Here is a 24,257-nt window from a genome sequence, read left to right as displayed (position 1 = left end):
AACCCTGGGTCCTTATAAATAACATTTTGTTTAAAATAGCGACCCGTCGGGGTGGGTCAGGTGCTAAGTCGTTGTGCGGCCGACATCTACCGCGTCGACTGATATTTGATAGAGCCGAAAACGGAAAACGCGATCCCCCGGTGGTAAAAATAATCAGGAGCCTTCCACTACTGTGTGCCTCATAGACAGGTATCAATCAATCAATCAATCAATCAATCAATCAATCAATCAATCAATCAATCAATCAATCAATCAATCAATCAATCAATCAATTAATCATTCAATCAATCAATCAATCAATCAACCAATTTTTTAAGCAAGTGATGTGTTTGAAAAAAACCACAAATGTTTACTTTGGTAAACACTGCAGATTTCTGCCTGTATTATGGGCGCCTTTGCGTCCGCGAGGATCCTCTATGCGACATCGGAGATCCTTCCTCGGTAGCAGTTTCCGATGACAGACTTCGAGTCGCTCACGATCATTTTCATTCCTGATTGAGTCATCGCCAGACCGATGGCTTACTCTTCTGCCTGTGTTACGTCTTTGGTCAAAACCGTTCAGCATGAGATGGAGACCCCGTTTTCCGTAATCGCCACTGCCACCGAAGCTCTTTTCGTCGGATATTTTGTTGCGTCTGTCCACAGAACGTCCGTCCTGCCACCATATCTAATTTGCAGGGTTCTGGTTCTACTTTTACGTCTGGCCTCGTGATGCGTCGGGCTCAGGTTTTTTGGTGGGGGTGACACAGTAAGTTTTTCGATGAGCTGCTTGGGTAGTTCTATACTGTCTGCACTGACTATTTATTCTGTCTGATATCCCACACGCTCTAATATTCTCCGACCCTTCTTGCTGCTCAGCAACCGTTGTTGTTGCAACACATTTGCCGCCTTAATGAGTTCGTCGCGAGTGTTGGATACACCCATACTAAGTTATTTGGCCGTCCAGGTGTTTGGGGGAAGGCCTGAAGATTTAGCGCACACTGATACCCTTTATAATTATGATGTCAAGATAACTTTTCTCTGCCTTGGTTAGCTTCATAAAGGGGGCTACAATGAATACCGTGCGAATGCCAAAGGCTTCAACGAGCCTGAGTAGACATTCCCCCGTGCTTGTTGGATATGCGCTTCAACATTCTGCAAATTTGCGCAACGTTGTTGTCCAGCTTTTGGATGGTCTCAATATGTCTACCGGAGTCCTGAAACGTATAGCCCGAGGACTCTGATCTTTTCCCTTGCGGGTATAGGCTTGCCGCCGGCCTTCAGTCGCATGTCGCAGTCCTTTCTGTCCATACTCCTGTTGTTTTTGTAGACGAATAAAAGCGCCTGGGATTTTTCGGCCGAACATTTAAGTCCTCGCGGATATAGGTAGCGTTCGATCTCGTCTATTGCATTCTGAAGAACTTTCTCGATATAGCCATCGCTGCCACGATTTTCCCTCAGCGTGATATCGCCCGCATACATGGTTTATCTTAGACCTTCTATCCTGCCGACTCTTTTCGGAATTCCTATCATAGCCACATTAAATAGAGTGGGGGATAATAATGAACCTTGCGGCATTCCCGTGTTTCCTAGGTTGAAGTTTCCGAGGGACATACCTCCCAGCTTTATGTTTGTCGTACGATCTAAGAGAAAATTTCGCAAGTAACTGTACATTTTCGCGCCAACGTTTAGCTTGCTCAAGTTGTGCAGGATGGCTATGTGTCTAACGTTGTCGAATGCTTTGGTGACGTCAAGGCCGAAGATGGCTCCAGTATCTTTAGTCGCGTAGCTTATGACGTCTTGTTTGATCTGGAGCATCGCTCCCAACGAACTTGTGCGCTGCATTTTATGAGTGCCGTGTTGAGGCCTCTGGGCGTTTCGTCGCCTACATGCAGGGGCGAGAGGCAGCAACGGTGGTCACACGAGGGCAGTTGGACGGCGCATGACCACTCCCATCGTAACGAAGCTAGCCACTGCAAACGATTCTGCGTGTATAACTTAATTCGCACCGCACTGCTACGTAGACCACAGGACGGTTTTTTGTTCCAGTACAACACAGTTAACCTGTGCGATGTGAAGTATAATTGTGTGTTCGGAGTCGTGAGGCCGGCAGGTAATGTTCACCATTGCGAAGGTGTAGTATCTACCATTCTGGATAATCCGTCTGCTAATCACTTCGTTGCTAATCACCTTAAGCCCTCTGATAATAGGACATGTAGCCCGGTGAGAGGTAGGGCTGCAGACAGGACAAACGTTTTTTGTTGTTGTTACCAGCTGTAGGAACCAAACCATAATAATACACATCCAGGCCTCAAGTAGTGAATGAAAAAATGGTAGCTAGTTGCGCTTTGCCCTGGTACCAAGCATTTTTCTTTATGTGGACCTTCTCAAGATAGTGTTTTTAAAATTATCCCCTCTGGGGACCCGTTCAAGCTCGTATAATGACATGCATTCAACAGATGCTGAACAGTTCACCCAATATGTCCTTGATGTGTGTTTTCACATGCCGCAGGGCAATATTGTACTTCATTTGGTACTTTTAGCAACAGATCGTATGATGTCTAATGCTTTCAAGTCCATTTCTTCTGTGTTTACCATGATTGAGGGCTTGTCTGCAGCAATCTTACGGCAAATAAGTATTGCTTGTCAGACAGCACAAAAGAACCACTACAACTAAAAACTGAAATAGTCACGGATAAGGTTTTGCTTAACAGTCTTCTCTCTACAGCAGTAATGGCAATGGCAGCTGAGGGTTTTATGTCGGTTCAAGGACAACTTACATTTTGTATATATTTTAGAGGTGTGTGATTATCAACATTTTGTCTGGAATTGAATACAAGTTTAACTTGGGTGAGAATTGAATAAAATATTTTTGAATACGAAGAGTAAAAGCTGTCTGCGAACTGAATATTTTCAAACCGCACTATCTTTGTTTTGCTGCTTCGATAGTGTATAAAACATAACTACATTAAAAAAATAACAGTGGCTTAGCTCGGCTTTGCAGTATATACGTAGCGTGAGCTAAGGTTCAGCTGGTTATTCTTAGGTTTCCGGTTTGTCTGCGATTAGCTGATTATCATACTTACTGCTGTTAAAATGACTTCCAATCCAATCCAATCCAATCCAATTCCATCTAGTCCAGTCCAGTCCAGTTCAGTCCAATCCAATCCAATCCAATCCAGTCCAGTCCAATACGGTCCGGTCCGGTCCAGTCCAGTCCAGTCCAGTCCAGCCCAGTCCAGTCCAGTCCAGTCACTGCTCATCGCGCATGCGCAGTACGGCACTCGAGAAACCACACGAAACGACTATCAAGCGGTTTCTGCGCAGCGTCCAACTTGGCTACTGCACAACCGAGGCGCACAGCTGGGCATGCGATGGCGCGAGTGCTTGGCTATGACGTCACCCCTCTGGAATGCGAAGACCGGCGAATGTGCCGACCCTGTTCTCTACACACCCGCAATCCAATTGGATTGGATTTCCCATCCAATCCAATACAATTCAATTTAACCCAATCCAATCCAATCCAATCCAAATCCAAGCCATGCCATGCCATGCCATGCCATGCCAAGCCAAGCCAAGCCAAGCCAAGCCAAGCCAAGCCAAGCCAAGCCAAGTCAATCCAATGCTCTTCGCCCTTGCGCAGCACGGTGCTTCAAGGTGCACGCAAAACTGCTCAACCTCAACCGCTCAAGGTGCAGCTTACGCTACAAAATACAGCTGAGGCAGTCAGAACTAGACACATCTCTGTTCAGGTACTGGTATTGATATGCGAACTTCCGCCATCGTCTTCGCCTTTAGAAAGACGCTCCTTTCCGTTTTCTTTTTGCCGACGTTGCTGGTTTCCGGACGCCGACTGCGCGAATCAAAGGTGACAACTGCAGAGCCTCTGGTTGCATTCTTTGTAGAGCCAGGTGTGTGAATTGAAGTGACGCCGCATGTGTAACTTGGTGGGTTTCGTTTACTGCTCCACAGTCGAATTGTCTTCATACCGTTCATACCGTGTATTGGAGCCAATTTCTCTATTAGGGAAGTTTTGACTTAGAGTTTTAGCGTGCAAAGTATCTGTGTTCTTTCGCACAAAACATGGAAGGCATAGTCATATGTTGCTGAACGGCAGATGTTGCGGAATATTGTTCACGCTGAAACTCTGATTCTCCGAACGGCGCCCGCGTCCGGAAGGCAACGTGGCGCTGGTTAACGCCCAAAACCCAACAACAATGAACGAAAAATCTATCAGCTTCAAACAAGGAGCGCACAGGAAATTTCCAGGGAAAAAATTCCTGCGGGAAAAAATGTTATAAATTGAGAATTTCCGCATCCAGAAATTGGAATTTCTATTTCAGGTACGAAACATCACTGTTTCCACGTTATTAGATAACTAGATCATAGCCTGGTAAAAATTTCTGCATCTAATTTACCTGTTTTTCCCTCCTTCCCATGGCCGGCGTTTGTAATTTTAAATCGGAAATGAATCGGCATAAAACTAGGCGACATTCGTCTTTGTTTGCTTGTAGAGCGAAGAAGGCCAATTCTTATATTATTGAACGACATCGGTCTTGACAAGTGAGGAAATGAAGATTTCGAATAAAAGCTAGGTAAAGAAATACGCAGGTGCTTGCGGATTTCGGTTGGGTACTTCCTTGGGATAAACAAGCAGCGAAATAATAAGAAAAAGAACCGGCAAAACATGTTTTTCTTGTATTTAGCGTTCCGTTCCTAATTGCGGCTTAAAAATATTGCGGGACTTTCAATAGTGAAGCGGTATCCTGCGGGACTCAGTAGCTGTGGTCTGGCAGAAGACTCACATGTGCACTAATTTGTCTGAGACTTTATGCGAAAAAAACATAACCGGTCAATCGACCCCGCTGCTTCGCGTAGAAGCCTGTCATATTTTGCGATGAGAGAGCTAGTTTATCAGCCTCTTCGCACTAATGCTAGGCCCCTACTTTTTGCATTTAAGGTGATTATAACAAACGATAATTATCTGTCCAGATTATATTATTGCAGACCGATACAAAACAAAAAGATCGGCATTGTACCTTTTCTCTGTTATTTGATAATACCCGATCTATTATAATGTAACTGATCGAAAGTAGAAACAGTTGCTGTATTTTATTCACAACCCGTTGACCAAAATGGGACCTGTATACGCATCAGAATACGGACAGGGGTTTAGTGCGCAGAGTATAATCACGCCTTTCCGGCTCTCCAAGCATGGAAAACGTTTAGAGGCTATATTTAAATTTACACTCAAGCGGCGTACCGAACAGCAAAAACATACCAATTAAAAGGCAAAGTGCACGCTTAAACAACCAGGCTGTGCACTCAGTGAAGACAAAATAGCTGTAAAGTACATGGCGGGCATAGAAATAATTTACCTAGCGGGAAGGAACGTTCGATCGGGCTAGAAAAAACCAGTCGCTGTAGTACCAACGCTTGTCGCTGTTGCTAATTTGAGGGTTTCTCAATTGGCTGTCATCGTCAAGCTCATGTGTTCCTTACACCGGTGTGCGGTGGCGCGCACGAACACACGTATTCATGAGAAAAAAAATGACGAAAAAAGCTGTAGTGGCTGTGGGGGGTTATCGTCGTTTCTGACAACTAAGGCTAAGTAACGTGAGTTTGTGGAAGCACAGGGCGCGTTTCACACTTCTAGCTTCTTGACCACATGGGTAGAAAAACCAAAATTTGGATCTTGCCCAGTAACTTCTGCTGATTATACAGAAAGGCTCTCGGTACTTCAGAATAGACTTACAAATACAGGAGACGAAATGTTTTAGATGGTTATTTCGGTTTATTCCGTAGTCTAGGCGCATACACGTGTACTGACACTTCTGGGCAGCACTTTCGATGTCCAGGGCTTAAGGCGGATTGCCTTCCTCTTTCGTCGAAAATGTTATTCACCACAGAACGCATGTCTCATTGCGTCTGGGGTTCATTGGCTTCCCGTGCGGGCATTCGAATACCTGAGCGAACTCCTCCATGTTTTTCATCGGCACGTTGACTCTGCGATAAAATAGTAAGAAATCTTTCAATAATATCAGCAAAGCCAATAATGCATTCATAAGCCATAATTTTGTAGTTCGAAAGATTTGCACAAAACGAAACACAAATTCACCAGCTGCACAGCTGGTGAATTTGGGTTGTTTCCTAAAGCTTTTTTCGGTTTTGTGGCGCTCCTAACTTTAGGTATTTTATAAATAAACCAGATTTTTTCTATTGGAAATGGTTGCAATTAGTCGTGATAGCACCATTTATTCTGCAAAGCACACGATTCGGCTCATACTTCAAAGAAACGGAGACGCCAAGTATAGACTTGCCATCTTGTGATCAGTGCACGTTTGTGCCAACGTGAACAGGGCGGCAGCCACGACTACCCAAACCATATATTTTATAGGTACAATGATGCAGGAACTGTTCGCTATTGTGGGCATGACAGATAATAGAATGCGTGTAGGAAAACAGTTACGTGCAGCGCGAACTGAAATTGATACGGCTTTCGGGAGCTCATTGAATCGCTCGTGCCAGAATACTTCATTTTATACATAACTTTCTGCAACAACCCTTTCACGTGACGAAAAATGTGGCGGCATAAAATGACAACTAAACAAACAATTCGGAGAAACCTGCAAGTGAAGCCCAGGAGGTGCGCCTTCCTGAAGTGACAGCGAAGTGATGTTCTGTAGCACTGATTTCACACTCGATTACAGTATTAAACTAAGTTCCCAAATTATTTATTTAATTATTTAAGTTCCCATTTGTTCGAAGTGTGTTCTACAAGGATAACATCTAACTAGCTTGCAATTCTGTTTCCTGATTACTCCAGCCTTAAGACATTGCATTTATGTGTATGTTTTGGTTAAACGTCCAATCGCTTACGAAACACGTCCGCCGAATTATATCTGTGCCGTACCCTAGCGACTGGTCGTACGGCTATTTCGGAACAGTCGGAAAGCCCATCAGCCGATCCATCGTAAAAGTGTTTCGGTAGACAAATTCTGGCATGTCCTAACAATACTTTAAGCGGCACGTAGCTTCAATTTTTCAGCCTTGCAGGCCGGACGAACAAACTTAGCATGGCGTCTGAATATTTTAGCTGGTGCGTATGTGAAGAATCACCATCTCTGATTCTTTCACTGGGATTAACACAAAATTGTGGCGCCAGGAACAAATAAAAAATAACACTGATTGCACTTATTGGGATGAGCAATCAGGGGTAGCTTGTTTAAAAAGCTGTTTGTAGAGTTTGTTGCAGTGTTATTGGTCCTTATTTTTATGGCATCACTTATTTCTGCTGACAACGGCACCTTCTATCAAACTAAACCTGTTAACGGTTGGGTTGCATACAAAACAGCCTGTTTTTATCAAAAACCATTAATGGCAACAGCTCGCAGAGATTTGTTGTTAGTAGCTTCAACTTATCTTTTTTTGTTCAAGCTGTGGGTTTTACATGAGACGGAAGAAGCATGAACAGTTGTAAAATCGCTCTATTTCGGGCAATAGAACCCGTACATTTCCTGTGTAAAGTACAATGAGAAAAAAGGCTGTGCGGAAGAGCTCTTTTATGGTATTTAAAACAAACCCTTTATCCTTATGAATGGTCATCTCATATCTGTTTTTCTTTCAGTAATAGAAACGCAAACAATCCCAGTTTGCAATGTTCTGATTGTAGTATGGTGTTCCGCAGCGGCTCCCGCACCGGGCGGATCTACAGATTGAAGAACGTTAAAGTTATTTTAAGAACCACGTTAAAGAATGCATTTATACTGCACAAATTGATCTTTTTACTAAAGATTGGACCTGAATATGTCGGATGTCTGCTCAATTAGAACGTCAGTATGATGGTTGTTAGGTTTTGCAGTAATTCTACCATATTTGTGCGCCTCACGGGACCATAACTATCACGTCTTTGTTGGAGTTTTCGAATGCGTTGAGAAATTGCAGGCATAATGAGCTCCATGTCGCGAAGACTGCTTTCGAACACCACGTGGCAATGTCGATTTATCACTATTCAAAGCCACTAGAGGGCGGCCTGCTCAAACAGTCAGCAACATCATCATCATCCTATATACGCCCAGTGCATGGCAAAGGCCTCTCCCATAGGTCTAATTATGCCGGTCCTGTGCTAACTGCGACAAATTTATCCCCGCAAACTTCTTGATATCATCTTTCCGTCTAACCTTTTTTCTCCCCCTGCCACGCATGCCTTGTTTAGGTATCCACTCTGTTACCCTTAATGACCAACGGCTACCTTTCCTTCGCATTAAGTACCCTGCCCACGCCCATTTTTTTTTAATTTCTAATAGTATGTCCCTAACCAACGTTTGTCCGTTGACGTACCCCGCTCTCTTCTTGTCCCTCAATTTTACACCTATCATTTTCCGTTCCATTGCTCGCTGCGTTGCCCTCAATTTAAAGTGAACCCTTTTAGTGAGCCTCCAAGATTCTGCCCCGTAGGTGAGTACTGGTAATAAGCAGCTGTCATACAGTTTCTTTTTCAGGGAATATACTGCCATTCGTTTTTTTAGAATGCCTACCGAATGCACTCCACCCTATTCTTATCCTTATAACTATCTCTGCCTCGGGAGTTGGATACGGGGTCACTACATGGCCTAAGTAGATATATTTGTTTACCACTTCCACTGCCTCGCCAACTACCTCAAACCGATGTGCTCTCCGAACGCTGTTTTAGCATATGCTGTTACTTATAGAAGAGGATGTCGGCCATGGGTTTGAAATCGCACAGTACTGCGAAGCAGCCAAGGAACCATTTTCAAATCTTTGTTCGGGTTTTTTCGTGACAGCATCGCTCAGAACGCCTGTGTCGCACACTGCTGTGCCGCACACATTGTAGTCAAACCGCGAGGTAGTGAATCTGCACGGCCCAAAAAAGTCCGTATAGGCCTTGGCTTAAAAACAGCAGACTACAGCACGCCAAGGCTTAGAAATCATGTCATATTTCTTAAAAGTTCTATCTCGATATTCGCGCTTTCTTTTTCACGCTTAGGTTTCTTTTAACAATCAATTTTATTCCTTTAGAAATTGTTTCGCTAATAATTTCTCTACAGCAACCGCCCGAAAAAAACCCATCTCTTAAGTGTTTCTTATGCGAGTCCTTCAGTGGGTGTTTAAGAACGACCATCAAAAGCACAACGAGCTCAATAGGGATGTTAATGCTTAGACAGCTAAGATATTTAACATGACGGATAAAAGCTGTGAATGCATGTTTCTGCCCTATGATGGGGTTGATGCAATCTGCCGTTTCGGTTGGTAGAAAAAAATGCTTAGTTACTAAACCCATTCCGTTATACTCATAAAGAACACAACTAAGTAAAATGTCTGTGGTAAACTGTTACAACGAATTGAGAATTGCGGTGGTGGAAGTGTCGTAAATCCTGTTGACTGCTATTCCAGATTACTCGCTTTAATATAGAACGTAGTTAAATATGTGTATTGTGGCGGTTCTGCCATGCGCGAATCCAACGATACACTACGCAAGAATTTTCACAATTATTGCGGTGGTGTCCTTGAATCACAGGCAATCATTTTGTGTTGTCAAGGTAACCCAACATTGTTTCGGATTAAGCAACCAAAATGTGGAATGCGATTTTACAATATTTGTTGGTGTTTTAAACCAGGCGGTATTTCTTAGCGACCATGATAACGCATTCAACTGACCTGTATCGGTTTGGACTGTGCGTGTCGTACTGAATTCTCCATTGCAGCTCGTTCTTCCTACCTATACTGCACCATATCTGTAAGACAGATAAGCGGACATACTTAGGGATTCATTTTAGGGACACACAATAAAATCGGTTGAAATGACCAAGTTATTCTACTAGTAACGTAAGCATACCATCGCATTGGCTATGAAGAATAATTGCTTCCCGGTCAAATGCTCCAGTCCTGGCAGGCGGGTGTCCACTCCACGACATTCGTCTTTCAAGAATTTGCTGTATGCCTGAAAATAAAGCCATACATATTCCTCACCTTAAATATTATGTCTCGAAAATGAACAGTCAGCTAACAAAAACGAACCGAGGATATTTTATAATGTCCTCCCACTGCATATAAGACATAGGAACGTGAACCCTTCATATATGAACCCCTTATATTATAGGAATATGAACCCCTTCAAACATCATTCAAAGATCCACCAAAAGGGACCTCAGAGTCCTTTACCAGAATATTTATTCGGCGGGAGACGCATTACGCACCTAACCTAGTCACCTACTCAACTCCTCTACATACAAAGAGACTCAGAAGCATGCCTTACCCTACTGGTGCATAGTATCACTGAAGACAACCATATGTGGCCGCAGTCTCTCACCGACACTGACATCTGGACTTTGGAACCACACCCACCATTCCTAACATTGTCTGGCACCCAAAAACCCAGCAATACAGCATTCACACTCCCAAGCCTGCAATCTGCCGTAAGGCTTTGGACGTTTGGTAGAGGCCACCCTCAGCAATCTGGCACAGTTTACTGTACGAGGTCAAGAAAGCGGCAATAGCGATCACCATAACACACTAACCCCTTCCCCCGTGGAATATTTCTCGAGGGAACAAATTTCCTTTTCTGCTCACCGAATGTCCCTATTATGGCAGTCTCTAAATCAAGCTACCCCCTTAGAGTGGACCTGAGCCCACGTGGTACTACGTAGTGCGGAAACAGCTCACCTGGCCTCGCGAGTACTCATTTACTGAGAACCAGGCAGACGCGTCTCGCCGTATGGCGCCCAAACACCCGCGAATTTTTGCTCATACAACTAAAGCTCCATGTTTTCGGAGCAACTCGAAAAATCTGGAAAGCTTTCACCGATAGAACGTTTGTCAAATCGAATTTATGAGATAAACATACATTTCAGCGGTCATAGTGAAAATAATTGCTGGTAAAAGTTGAAACTTTGAATTGAACTTTTGAAAGTTCAATTAAGGGGGAATTGAAATTCCCCCTTAATTATAACCGCCACTGGCTGTTCGCAGTTACTAGCGATAAGTGCGAACGACCAGCGATCTAGGAGAGGGGCTCTTTTTTATTGAGACCTAGACATTTGCATGGGCATGGTTGTGTTTTCTCCACTGTTCTAGAGCAGTGTACAGATGTGAGTCCAGTTTAGGCCATTAGGGTTACCGCGAGTTCGAACATACTTAGCGATTTTCTAGTTGATGTTTTGAGGCTGACAACATCCGCCTGTTCGTGAGTGATTTTACAGATTACCAGCAGTCACGAACATCAATTAACCCTGGTCGTTTGGAAGCTTCACAGTGTCGAGTGCTTTCTCGCTGCGCCCTGATTCTTTTCGCTATCCGGGGTTCAAGCGGAAATGTTGAAAATACATGTTGAATGCTGAGAGTCATCAATCGAAAGCAACGCTCCTCCAACAGTGAAAAAAAACCTCTCAACGTAAGTTTGCAGCTATCCTCACCGTCCTTGAGTTTGTATACGCAAAAATGGACATTGCTTGCATTCTATTTGTGCTTATGCCTACTGATTTCTGCATTAAAACTGTCAAGACACTTAAACTTCGCTTTGAGCGGACTGATGTTTATGTCCTCGAATAACACTCCATCCAAGGTTCTGGTGTATAGAAAATTCAGAAAAGTTCAACTGTCAATTTCTTAAAAGTTAAGTAATTTGCGAGAAAGAAACCTAAAAAACACCAAAAATAAAGAACTGCCGAAAACACCCTCCAAATGTCCTTAACTATAAACTGAGAAAACACGGAGACTTATCTATAACCAGATAAGCACAACCTACCGCCTACAGCGGCTAGAAATCACCCCCCCCCCCTCACCAATCTCCCTCCACGCATACCTGAGCACGGCGACTATGTAACACGAATACCCCCCGAGCTAACCCCACCTCTCACGTTCTCCAAAACACTAATCCCGCCCTATATTCACTGGCGGACTGCCGGGAACATCGCGTTCAGATACCACTCCACACACCATATCGAAATTCGCCTCGTTACCCTCGTCATTTTATCCAACCGTCCGACTACCTGGTTGGAGGTGACCAGGAACTCCTCGCCCAAGCTGCAGCCCGTGACCAGTGAGCACAACTAGGGCCGAAGAATACCTGGCGCACCTGCCCATCCTAGTGGACATTCGCTAGGACTGTCCTCGCCAGAAGGAATGTTCTCTCTCGCTCTCTCTCTGTCTATCTCTCTCCCTCTCAACTACAAAAGACGACTGCATAATCACTACTAATGAACGTTGTGAACTCAATCATGTAGGAAGTTACTCAAGCTGGAGAATGCCTTTCGAGTTGAACTCAGTGGTAACGTGGCAGTTCAACTTTGCCAATAAATGTCTTCGAGATTTGTTGACTATATTCAATCTTTCGAAGAAAGTTCAGCCACGTGTGCCTAAGATTTTGTACGCTGTAGCTACGAAATGAAACTGCATTTATGACTTTCTGAGCGTATTTGGTGTAACATTGTAACGCGGTACCAAACTGATGTTCATTTGGAAGGATAGCCGAGTGCAGCTAAAGTTTGTTCTAACGCACACAGATAAGGAAAGAAACAGTGGCCAGAAAATGTGCGCCGAATGGCCAAGAAATATCGCGAGCACTAAACGTACCCCTGCTTACCTTGAACGCGGTGCGCAGCCCGCCGTTGTCAGCAATGTCCTCGTTCACTGTCTTATATCCGTCGAGCTTCGTCGAATCCATGTGGATGGACAAAAAAAAACACTTTGTAAGACCAACCATAAATGCAGGCAAGTTGCCTATACCTACAAATAGAAGTGCCGTACAGACCAACCGTATGGCCCACTGACCGGATGACCGACTGACTGACTGACTGAATGACTGACGGATCCGTCAAAGCCCAGTAGACGCTGCTTGAACTATACACTTGAAATGCCGGGAGCACATTTCTATCGTGGTGTAGGGGTGGAGTATGGCTGGTTTGCAGAAATTCAATGCCTAATGAGACGGAAAGAGGGATAGTGTGTTTTCGGAAATTTGTTATCATCCACCTCGCCAGTTGAGAGATTGAAGTGGTCTTGGTCCCATGTGCAGCCTGTAAAAATCTATGAAAGGTAGTTGCAGGATTTCGCCCTCACGAACAACTAAGCCGCGAAATGGTGTTTTAAAAATGTTCCGTGTTCTTAGAGATGGCCCAAAACACGTTTGACCTTATGATGTATTGAATTGATTTTTGCAGAAAGATTTTACTCACGCAGATGCTCAAACGTGTTTATACATTGTGCCCGAGCACGCCGCTAAATGCGCGAGAAAGAAGTTTTGAAATCCCACCCTCAACAGACTGAAAACACGTGAGAGGCAATATAAACGAGTAGCCAAAATACCATTCCTAAGGCTTGATATTTTGAAAGCATATTTGTATAAGGGTGTAGATACGCAATATCTCCGCATGAAAAAAAATTGTGATGGATTGAAAAAAGAAAATTGTTCATGTATTCGTCATTGTGTCGCAGTCCTGTATAAATATCGCACTGGCTTTGGCTGGTATAGGCAACGCTCTCGAATGTCTAAAAACTGCTGCGCCTGGATTTTCCTAACCGACCCCTAAGAGGACCAACTTGGATCAGGAGAAAGTTATGTATTTTACAAATTTCTCGATGACTGTTTTATATAACCCATTTATATATCCAATTTGTTTGCTTACAACTGTCACGTGCAAAAATACGCCAAAACTAATTTCAGGATTTCGAGCTAACAAACATACAACAGTGTGAGCGGGACGTTTGAAACTGCACCCCTTACAAGGTGAACATGGCAAAGTTTTGGCACAAATACCCAGCAATAAATGCTGGACATGCAGAGTTTAAAATGTTGGAGTACATTACAATTATTTCAAGGGAAGTTAACTAAACGTTTTTTAACTGCAGCTCTCAAGGGGTGGAACAAATTGGCCGCGAATCTTCTAGTTAAAAATATCTGCGGAAGAGAAGGCTTCCGTTGTCTGTGTTACGTAAGTACGTAAGTACCCCTCCCACTCCTCTCACAAAAGTCTGCGAGAAACAATACGCGAACGTTTGTAATTTGTCGGTTAGCTTTCATTTGAAATATACTACCTCAGTTGTCTTCCCCCGTCCCCTCAAGCTGTTGTTCGCCACTATCGCAACTGACATGGTGAATACACTAGAGTAAATGTTTTATCAATGCAATTCAATTTTTCTGCGTTCGCATAGCGGGCGCGCCATCTGTTGGGACAGCGTGGGGTGTTTTCTGTAAATACATGTTCCCAGTTATAGGCCCTGGAATTAACCACACGTCTTTTCTTCCCCTCTTATCTCTCACATTCTTCCCCTCTTGTCCCGCAACTTGCATAAGGAATACAGTGGAGACTGCTGCAATTCAGTTTTCCTGCGTTCACTTAGATCGCCCGCAATATGTTCGGACTGCGAGCGGCGTGTTCGGTTTAAAGCCTTCCCGAAGGAGCGCATGTTACTTACAAAGCAGTGACTAATAGGTATCACTCAAACGCACTGAGATAACACTTCGCATGGGTATGTATCCGTTTCAGCACACCGATGCTGTACAGTCCCCAAAAACACCACTTCCAGCCATTTCCTACAGCCACACGACTCCGGTAGGAGCCTCCATGTTTTGACCTCAGGCACGACTCCTTTTTGAACTGACTAATTATGACAAGTAAGGAATAACTCGGTAACTGTAACACCCATTGGAATATTGACCCACATGGGCATGGCCGGGTACTACCGCTGATGCTAATTTTCTTGTTTGTAGAAAAATTAGGCACTGTAACCGTAAAATTAGCCCTAGAAAAAGAATAAAAACTTCAACGAAAAGGGGTTTTCATAACTTGAAGGCCCTGTGACATGGCAGGTTTTGTCCGTTGGTCAATACGCGGTTAGGATTTTCACGTCTAACCCGGCTTATCCGCATGAAGGCCTAGTAATTATAAAGAAAAAACAGACGTATTTAAATAATTGGCACGCCGCTGCCTTACAATTCCTCTCAAAAACTCATGGAGCAGAAGAAGCCGCTAACAGGACGATTATGTCTGCAGCGACCTATGATCAGCCGGATAAGTGGTGTTGTATTCCCGGCGTGTGCCCCTGTGGGCTGGAACATGAGGCGGCGTAGAGCATTCGATGGTTTTGGTAGTTTACCCTGAACAACAGATGTTCAGGAGATGTTGGCATGATTCGGGGCAGTTTCTATTTCAGAAGCACATTTTACCAGGTTTTATAAAGTTGAGAAAAAGCCAAGCATCACGCAAGAGCCATGAGCGTGTAAGTGTCTAAATGCAGGGTCTACAAGTTCGAGCAAGAGTGGAATAAATATTTGGCAGCGTTAAAAAATGGCACTTCTGTATAATGTAATTTTTCAGTATAAAATAGGAAAACCATGGTTGCGGCGAAGCTGCAGGTGGTATGGCAGTAATGGTCATAAAAATTGTATCGTAATGAAAGTACTCTCGCCGGCCATATTCTATACATGAGACATGGGCGTCGGTAAAGGGGTGCAAAAGTGCACTTGACCCCTACCCCCCTCCCCATGCCACATCAGCACAATTGCCTCTTCTTCCCGACCTCTCGCTCTCCACCCTCAATACAATAAGTTTGCCCCCCTCTAGACGAAATCCCGCCGACGCCCATGATTGGACATGTATTAAAAAGACGAAAAAGCTCTTCGTCAGGACTTACTTTCATTTGAGCTTCAGTGTCGAAAATCTTTCCGTACTGACGCACAAAGCACATCGCTTTTTCTTCAAATATTGCGCGGCTCTTGTTGCTCCACCAGTTTCGGAGTTCTCCATAGCTGTCGAACTCACTTCCTTAAATTGTCAAAAAACGTGAAGCAGGTCTTGTTAGTCTCGCCAGCATAAGAAAATCTATCACCAACATTCATATTATTAACTTTGATATAAATGTTCTACACACGGTGCAGCGGGCACTTCCATCGCGTATCTGTCCAACTTGGCTATTGCAGTGGCGACTGTACGATTGTATATACAGGGCTGCAAGGTAGTCTTACAAGAAAAAAAAGCGCTCTCTCCTTGTCTACAGAAAATCTTAAAAATTCTGGGATTAGGCGCAATTCCCACAACCGCAAGCAGTACCTCTGGCCAATACGAAATCATAAAGCAGTGTATGATTTGTCTTTTGAAAATTTCAGTGGAAACCTTACTACCCTTCATAAAGGCAGGAAAGTTCTTAGAAGGATGAGTGTACAATATTAATAAAAAGTACATCTTTGGTAATAACAAAAAGGCGAAAGACGTTCGGAGTCTGTGGCCAAAAGTAGGGATCATGATCAATGGAACGATCTTTCTGTTCAACGTGCCGGTTGTGTTTGTCGCTACCTGTTTAGCCGCTGTACTGGAAAATATGCAAATATCCGTTTGTTATGGTTAGAGAAGGGTACTCGCCTTGAGCATCGAAGCCGTGCGTCATTTCATGTCCGACAATTGAGCCGATTGCTCCAAAATTTAGATAACTGAAATAAGACAGCCACAAAGTACACTACGAATGTAAAATGTTCAACTGTGTACACATAGTCGGTACAAAGCTAAGGGTTATTTGTAAATTCGTAAAATGTTAGTCATTTCTTCGAGTCTTTTCTACTTTTTAGTAAAGTCATTAAAGTTTAAATTAAAAAGTATTGCAAGGCAATGTCGCCTAAAAACCTCAAATGGGTCATGTACTGCCGGTATATTCGTATTCCAAAGTTTTCCCAATTAGGCTGCCTGAATGCAAACATGTTGCAAACATGATTACATTTGGACCGATTTTTACGGCGGATCTCAGGGAAATTGTCGCTGACCAAGTTTAAAGATCACGTATTTAGTTTTTGCAGGGTTAATGTACAAACAGTTAATACGGAACAGTTTGTGATATTCAAGAGTTGTGTGTTTAACTTAGATATAAACCTGTGATGGATTTGCCTGGCAATGTTATTGTGGCATCCTCAGCGTATAGTACTCAATGGAATGAAGTCGAGCAATTTGGAAGATCAGTAATCTATAGTAAGAACAGCAATGAATGAAGTCTAGACCCCTGGGGCACACCTTTTGAGCATGAATTTAAACAATCAGAGATTTTCCGTATTATCCATCAGTCACTTCTCGTGCCGTGTACACCCGATTTAGAGCAACACTGTAAAGTAATGCTTTCGAATCAAAATAACATACCTAGAACACCACGATCTCATACCGGGCCCATAGTTCATCGCTATTACAATGCCAAGGCATCACCCAATGTGAAGGCATCGCCCACGCATCACTATACACCAGTCGATCAGCCCACGCCATCAGCATAGTCAATAATCAGGGGCTGGAGCTATCTTCTACTTCTATACCTACCAAGGACATCGACGCCGCTGAAGAAGCAGACATTGCCCTGGCAGCTAGAGCACTGCACGGACCGATTTGTTCCGTCCCGGGCCCGGCCCGGCCCGGCTGGAAAGTGCCATGCTCAGACTCGCCCCAGCGCGGCCCGGTATTTTCAAATAGGGCCCGTACCCGGCCCGGGCCCGAAAGGTTTGGGCAGGCCCGGCCCGGCCCGGCCCGTTTTACCCAATTGCGCCTTGAGCATAAACGAGGCACTGTCCAATCCTCAGCTATTATGAAGATACCAGCAGCACACAAGATGTTTTTTGGAGACTGCTTTGAGAACTTGTGACAGTGTCACAACTGTATCTTCAGGTAATTACGCCCGTAACACTTTGGCGAAATCATTGCAGGGAAATAATATAAGCGGAGGCATAGATGGCTGTCTGATACACGAAGTGCTAACCACGCAATGTTCTTATTGCATTTAAAGGAACGACTACAACATACAACGCCGACATAAAGTGGAAAAAATGGTGGACATTTATAGTTGAGTTTACATTAATTGTTGACAAGCTGGGACTGTTGAGTAACAGCAGCAGAAAATTCTGCTGCTAACTTAGTTTATTGCACAATGCAAGGAGCGAGATAGAAAAAAAGCGTGCTGTAACTGCTCCTGGTGGAATTACAACAGTCTGAGTAGCGCTATACAAATAGGTGACCGGTACATAGCGCAAAGGTTCATGGGTACATTGTCTGCTCCCGCGGAGCCCCGCCACTTCCCATTCGAGAGCTCTCCTGGCCTCCCGTAGGCTGGCGGCTTTCACGCGCGCGTGTGCTTGTTGTTTATCTGTTTCCACCTAAAAAATAAACGCGCATGCATCGCATAGTCAATAAATAACAACGATGAATCCTACAAGGGACTCCTCTGAAAGGTAAGCATTCTGTGAGAAATAAACAACACGCACACACGCGCGTGAAAGCCGCCGGCGTACGGGAGGCCAGGCGAGATCTCGAACCTGAAGTTTCGGGAGCACAAGACGTACTCATGGGCCTTTGCGCTTGCGGTTTTTACCGGTCACCTATTAAACCAGTCGTTTAGACCCCCCGGCAGAACGAAGACGACACAGTCAATACAAGAAAAAATATCTGTAAACCTGAATAAGTAAATACAAAAGAAAGTATTTGAATGACAGGACACAGTAGTCCTTTCACATATTATATCTGAAGAAAAAATCAAATCAATGCAGCAATGGAATAAATGAAATCTCAGCAGAAAATACAGCTAAAACAGTTGGCCTTTTCCTTTAGCATGTGAAATATCAATAGCCCCGGATTCTAATGCAAACCAAGATATGGGCTATAAAAAAACAATTTAACACGTAACAGAAAGGTTCATTCGACAACAACTAAACAGTATTTGAGAAGACAAATAAGTAATGCCAGCCATTGAAATACGCTACGCGCATGGCATGCATATAGCATTCTCTGAAAAGTGAACGCGGCTAGACGCTCATGAAACCTAAATAGTATCTTCACCCTATACGTTTAAGCCAAATTTGCGAATGTACGCAGTATCAGCGGTTATGCCACGCTTGGCAGATTTGTTTAAAATTGCAGCAACTTGGAATGGTAATGACTGATTTTACTTCTTCGAGAAGGCTACATGTTTTCGTGAGGAACAAAAGGTTGTCCAAGGTCACTGCCTTGAGGCACGTTCTCCACTCTTGAAAAATGTAGCCAGTTGCGCTGAAGTCCCTTTCACAGTTGGCGCTTGTCGCTGGTATACAAAGAATACTTTTGGCGAAGGAAGACAACCTAGGGTATTGTTTGGCGAGGGAAGACAACCTAGGGTGTTGAGGCTTCCACCATTCCAGCACATTGTTGATGTGGTCAGCGCCGTCGCAATGCAAGTACTTGTCTAACTCATCATGCTGCCCCGGCTCTGCCTGAAAGAGGTGCATCTTCCATGATGAATTGCGCGGGAAGAGCCCGAGGAGACGAGAACGCGGCATCAGACTAGGTTGGCATGCCACGAAGCTGGGCCGCCTGACTTCATGCTCCCTCGTAAAATTTTTCTTTCTCTGTGCATATCACGCGTTCGCCGTTCCGCGCCGTTGCGGCGCCGTGGCTCACCGACGGAGACGGGCGCGGTGGTGGCGGGGCACCTCCTCTCTGTCTTTCTTCTCGGTATTTTAGAATTCGCTGTGTGGGTTGCGTGTCTTGTAGTTTTCTTTTCAAGCCAAACATTAGCATACAAGCACCATTACCCACATGTATGCGACCCGGGCCTGATGCGGGCCTGACTCAGGCCCAAGCCCGGCGCGGGCCCGAAGCTCATGGGCCCGGGCCCGACTCGGGCCCGATCCATCAATTCCTTACCCGGCCCTAACCGGCCCGCGGGCCGGGCCGGCCGCTGCAGCCGGGCCGGCCCGGGCCCGTGCAGTGCTCTACTTGCAGCTACCACTGGCAAGGAACATATCACCATCATATCAGACTCTCAGACAGCCTGTCGAAACTTCAAATTGGACGCATTTCAGCAACAGCAGCAAAAATTCTATCGGCCCATCCTGGTTTACCCAAACTGTTTATCATATGGACACCAGCTCATTCATCACTGGAAGGGAATGAGGCGGCTCATGCCGCAGCCCGAGCTCATACACACCGGGCGCCCCCTTCTGGGATGTCAGCCAGTCCTTCCATAAGCCCAACACGACAAAAAATCCCCAGAAGGTACAGTGACATCCTGGCCCACTACCGCTTTGGACGAAGAAACTTTCCGCCTCCGCATACAAACATGTCTCGCGAAGATACGGTCATCTAGAGACAGTTACAAACTAACACATTTCCACGTGGTACATTACTACACCCAATACATCCTACATTGTAAACATACACTTGTAAATTCTGCATAGAGCCATGCACTCTCTACCACATGTTATGGGAGTGCCGCCAGACACCATCCATTGCCCAAATCCCAATCCCTCATTTGAGCAGTGGAAGGGTCGGTAGACCAGCTCCAACCCGGATCACCAACGTCTGGTAGACCGGGCGAGACAGGCTGCCAAGACCCTGGCCTTCTTGGATTAATGAGGTCTCCCACCTGGCGGTCAACTCAGCAACATGGACTGCTCAATTAAATGTTTATTCCTCCTCCTACTGGTTGTCTAAGTTTAGCTTGATTATCATGCTTACTACTGCTTCAATGACACACACACGGTACACGCACTACGTGACACAAGTATATTTATCGAGCGGCTCCGGCGCAGCGTCACCAATCGCCCCAGAGCTAAGCTGGTTCCAAAGGCGCATGCCGGCGTTGCTGCGACCCACGAGCATCGGTTCCAAACCCGGAAACCCCTCGCGTGATCATCAAGTAGACCGGGCCGCCACGTCGCGCTTGCGCAGCACGGCTCTCCAGTAGCCACGCGAAACTGCTCAACGTCGGCCAGTGTACCTCACGCTACAAAAGTGTGTCAACTCGTCGCTTATTGGTACTGGTACGCTTCAGTGAGAGTAACGCCATCAAGCACGCAAACACCAACCATCCCTGTGTCAAACGAAATCATATCGCTCGTGCATGTCAAACCTCTTTCATAACCCACGCCTCCCACCTTTCGCGCGGTACGTCGTCTGGCTAGGGCGAAGCCACACGTCCGAGTGCATCTCAAGCCCCCCGCACACTGTAGAAACCCCTCCACTACCATGACAACAGGGAAGACGTATTCTCCGTGTAGGCACCACGACGTCCATTGAAGCCACCATTACAAGCAACCACACTACAACGGTGGGGACGAATCTATTTCCCTGGTCATCTCACATCGCCCGTGCGCTGCCTACTTTGTATCAGCTTTGCGAACTTTGAGCTTTGATACTCAAAGTTCTAACAATGAACTAATGAACTCCCCTGCCCATCACCGATACCGGCACCCTGCAGTGAACCCTATTCCTGGAGGAGTAGATTTGAATAAGATGGTAAACACACGTGATGGCAAAAGTTTTAACCTAGCCGCTGTTTCGGCTAACATAGCCGCTGTTTTGGCTACACGTTGTACTCCTCAAGAGAGGCTGCCTATCCTCGAGACATTTGGGCACAATACCCTACAGTAATGCATCTTCCGCCGGACGTATCTATTCCCTTACCCCAACCACACAACGACTGCCTCGCGCATACGGCCACAAGTTCAGACGCAGAGCTTTCTAAATGGCATAAGTGTAACCCGTACCCACCTTCAGGTCTTCCCACCAACCGCACACCGACAGCCTCTCACATACGGCTACAACTTCAGATCCAGACTTTCTAAATGGCATAATTTTAACTCACACGCACCTTCACCTCTCCCCTCCAACCACACACCGATAGCTGCTTACATATGGCCGCAGCTTGTGGGGAGCGCTTCGGCGCCCCTCGCCACGAGCTCTCTCCTCGGGCCCTCTCCGCCGCCGGTCACCCACCGGCCACGCATGGCCCTCAAGATTCCCCCGCGGACACTTTGCTGCCGCGGGACCTGGGGACGTCGGGCCCCGAGAGATGGCGCTGGCGGACACGACGGGCAGCGGGCAGCGAGGCGAAGGAGGGGGCGGGGTGCTGAAGAACCGCGCGCGGGGACTCGGGACTCGGGACGAGAGTGTTTCTGATGATGGTGTGTGTGCGTATGCCCGGACGGTCGACAGCGTGGAGGATGTAAGTAAAGAGTTCTTTCACGCAACCGCAGTGTGCCTCATTCCCTGGCATGCCGTAGAGAGCAGGCCCACAAGCTTCAGATGCGGACCTTTACCGATAGCCTCATTTTAGCTCACCCACATTCACCTCACCCTTCCTTACCTGTCCTGCCTATGGCGTGATCGATACGCACGTTTCCATGTCCCAAGAACCCTCTCCCGCTGTCGCATCCTCCCACCTCTGTGAGCAGCGCTGTAGCGCTCGGAGGGGCATAGTCAAGACTGGTCAATTCAGGAGACCCGGTCGTCGCGGATGTAACTTTCGCCCTCACGTAGCCCCTTTTGTGAACCTAAAATAGTAAAATTAACTCCTCTCTTTCTCCCCACACCAACCAAACACCTGCCACCGTCCTGAGCGTCACTAAGGGTGAATTTTATTGCCTGACGGTCGCTACAGACCAGAAGTAATGGATCCAGGCTACGGCCGGCGCCACTAGTGGTAAATAACCCATAGTAATCTGCCGTCTGCGGCAACCTCTGCCGTCTTCCGCAAGTACTTCCGTAGGCCGCAACTACCCGCTAGGCTAATGATATCCACGGCTGCAAACGTTCTACAAAACGTGCGCCGGATCCCCGAACTACACACATAATGTGGACACCAGGGTAGGAGTCCCTTGAGGAGAAGGCCCCATACGCCGCTGCTTGCATTCACAGGCATGGGGATGTTCCTCAAGAAGACAAAGAGGCAGTCCCAAGCTTGTCGAGCAGAAAATTTTTTTTAAATAAGCACGGAACACCAATACTACCACAAACGAAGACAGCTGCTACCAGCACACCTTCATGTTCTCGGAACCGAATACACCCCCTTCCGTCAACAACCAATTTCTACATTCATGGCAGACTACTCTACCCCTACACTGTACTCTACTCTACGCCACCTTTATTATCCCTCTCTTTCCGTCCCAATGCCCCAATCCCAAAATCGAACATCCATATAAATTGGTCCCGCCGCGGGTCACGCAGACGACAAATGTCAGTACACTCCAGGTGATAAACACGAACGCGGTTTTTTTCTAGATGGAGGTGTGTCTCGCTTTGGAAACAATGTTGTCGAGCTACTGATTGTGACGTTTTCCTGGTTGTGTGGCTCGTCAGTACGCTACCCAAGTATTCCAAATGAAGTGAATATATTCAGTTGAACAAATGTAACCCTCGATGTTGATTGTTGTAAATGCCATAGATTTAGGACATCATTTCAATGTCATTCAAAAATCGCTATTCGTGAAGTTTCTGAAAGAACTTACCGTGGAATTCCGTACTCATAATATGGAATCTGAAGTACTGCAGATGGGAACACTGCAAACAACGATATAGATGTGTGGGTTACATTTCCTAAAAAAATTGGGTGCAGCAAACGGCAAATAGAGTTCACCTAAGTAATGTGAACACTTAAATCCGCAGGCAAACAAAGAATGCCGGTATGTATGTATGTATGTATGTATGTATGTATGTATGTATGTATGTATGTATGTATGTATGTATGTATGTATGTATGTATGTATGTATGTATGTATGTATGTATGTATGTATGTATGTATGTATGTGGTGGCTCAGTAGCTAAGGCGTTGCGCTGCTGAGCACGAGGTCGCACGTTCGATTCCCGGCCGAGGCGGCCGCTTTTATGATGGAGGAGAAAAGTAAAAACGTCCGTGTGCACGAGATTTCGGCACATCTTAAAGATCCCCAGGTGGTTCAAATTAATCCGGATCCCTCCGCTAAAACGCGCCTTATCCCTTGCATTGCGTCAGTGCTTCAAACCCAAGAATCAATCACTAAATCAATCAATCATGTATGTAGGTACGTGCATGTAGGTAGGAAGGTATCTACGGACATGTTCACATATGTATGTGTACGCACGTACACGCATACATGTGTATAAGTGTATGTATGCATGTATAGATTTATGTATACACTAGCGATAGTGCCCAGCGATGCCCGCGTGGGCCATTATATGAATGATACTAATGGACATAACACGTGCTCAGTTATTTCTTCATTTTATAATTAGCTTGCTCACCGCGAAGTTGGACATAATTAAGAACTCCCGCCTGCTGTCAGTACATGGGCTCCTGCCGGAGCTTGTTGTAATGGGAGACTGGAGCGCGTGTGTTATTGTAACTCTCACTAAACAAACTGCACCAACACGGTGCGCTGAAGCGGGTATTTACCAACGGGAACTGTTATTTCACTAGGTGTGAACAATACTCAAAACTCACCGTTTTATGATAAATAGGCTGATACGCGAGGCGCGTGGCTGCATACAGTCCCAAAAGATGGCGA

General features: G+C 45.5%; 2 protein-coding genes across 2 annotated transcripts in view; both read right to left on the bottom strand.

Moving 5' to 3' along the window:
* Nucleotides 1–5,768: 5,768 nt before the first annotated feature.
* LOC144151493 (neprilysin-21-like) lies at nucleotides 5,769–15,758 on the bottom strand. Its single transcript, XM_077682561.1, has 5 exons — nucleotides 15,631–15,758; nucleotides 12,581–12,646; nucleotides 9,836–9,940; nucleotides 9,658–9,734; nucleotides 5,769–5,985 (listed from the first exon to the last, which is right to left on the bottom strand). The coding sequence occupies exons 1-5, from the start codon at nucleotides 15,682–15,684 to the stop codon at nucleotides 5,880–5,882; spliced, it is 408 nt and encodes a 135-aa protein (XP_077538687.1). The 5' UTR covers nucleotides 15,685–15,758; the 3' UTR covers nucleotides 5,769–5,879.
* Nucleotides 15,759–16,285: 527 nt separating this feature from the next.
* The window catches only part of LOC144153347 (neprilysin-1-like), a 92,108-nt gene continuing 84,136 nt past the window's right edge, over nucleotides 16,286–24,257 (bottom strand). Inside the window, exons 15-17 of the mRNA XM_077684998.1 lie at nucleotides 23,222–23,273; nucleotides 16,356–16,423; nucleotides 16,286–16,305 (exon numbers count right to left, since the gene is read on the bottom strand). Of these exons, the coding sequence (XP_077541124.1) occupies nucleotides 16,286–16,305; nucleotides 16,356–16,423; nucleotides 23,222–23,273 (140 nt within the window). The remainder of the gene's footprint in view (nucleotides 16,306–16,355; nucleotides 16,424–23,221; nucleotides 23,274–24,257) is intronic.

This window comes from Haemaphysalis longicornis, unplaced genomic scaffold (assembly GCF_048455015.1).
Source record: "Haemaphysalis longicornis isolate Haplotype H1 unplaced genomic scaffold, Haemaphysalis longicornis Haplotype H1 scaffold_9, whole genome shotgun sequence".
Classification (NCBI taxonomy): Eukaryota; Metazoa; Arthropoda; class Arachnida; order Ixodida; family Ixodidae; genus Haemaphysalis; species Haemaphysalis longicornis.
This window is presented reverse-complemented; position numbering and strand designations above follow the sequence as displayed.

What these genes read in the sequence shown, in the direction of transcription:
- LOC144151493 (XM_077682561.1), bottom strand. Translation starts at nt 15,684, where the DNA reads ATGTGCTTTGTGCGTCAGTACGGAAAGATTTTCGACACTGAAGCTCAA. An exon ending in ACACTGAAGCTCAAATGAAA is followed by an intron (nt 12,647 to 15,630) that starts GTAAGTCCTGAC and finishes GATTCGACGAAG; the next exon opens with CTCGACGGATATAAGACAGT. An exon ending in TCTTCATAGCCAATGCGATG is followed by an intron (nt 9,735 to 9,835) that starts GTATGCTTACGT and finishes TCTGTCTTACAG; the next exon opens with ATATGGTGCAGTATAGGTAG.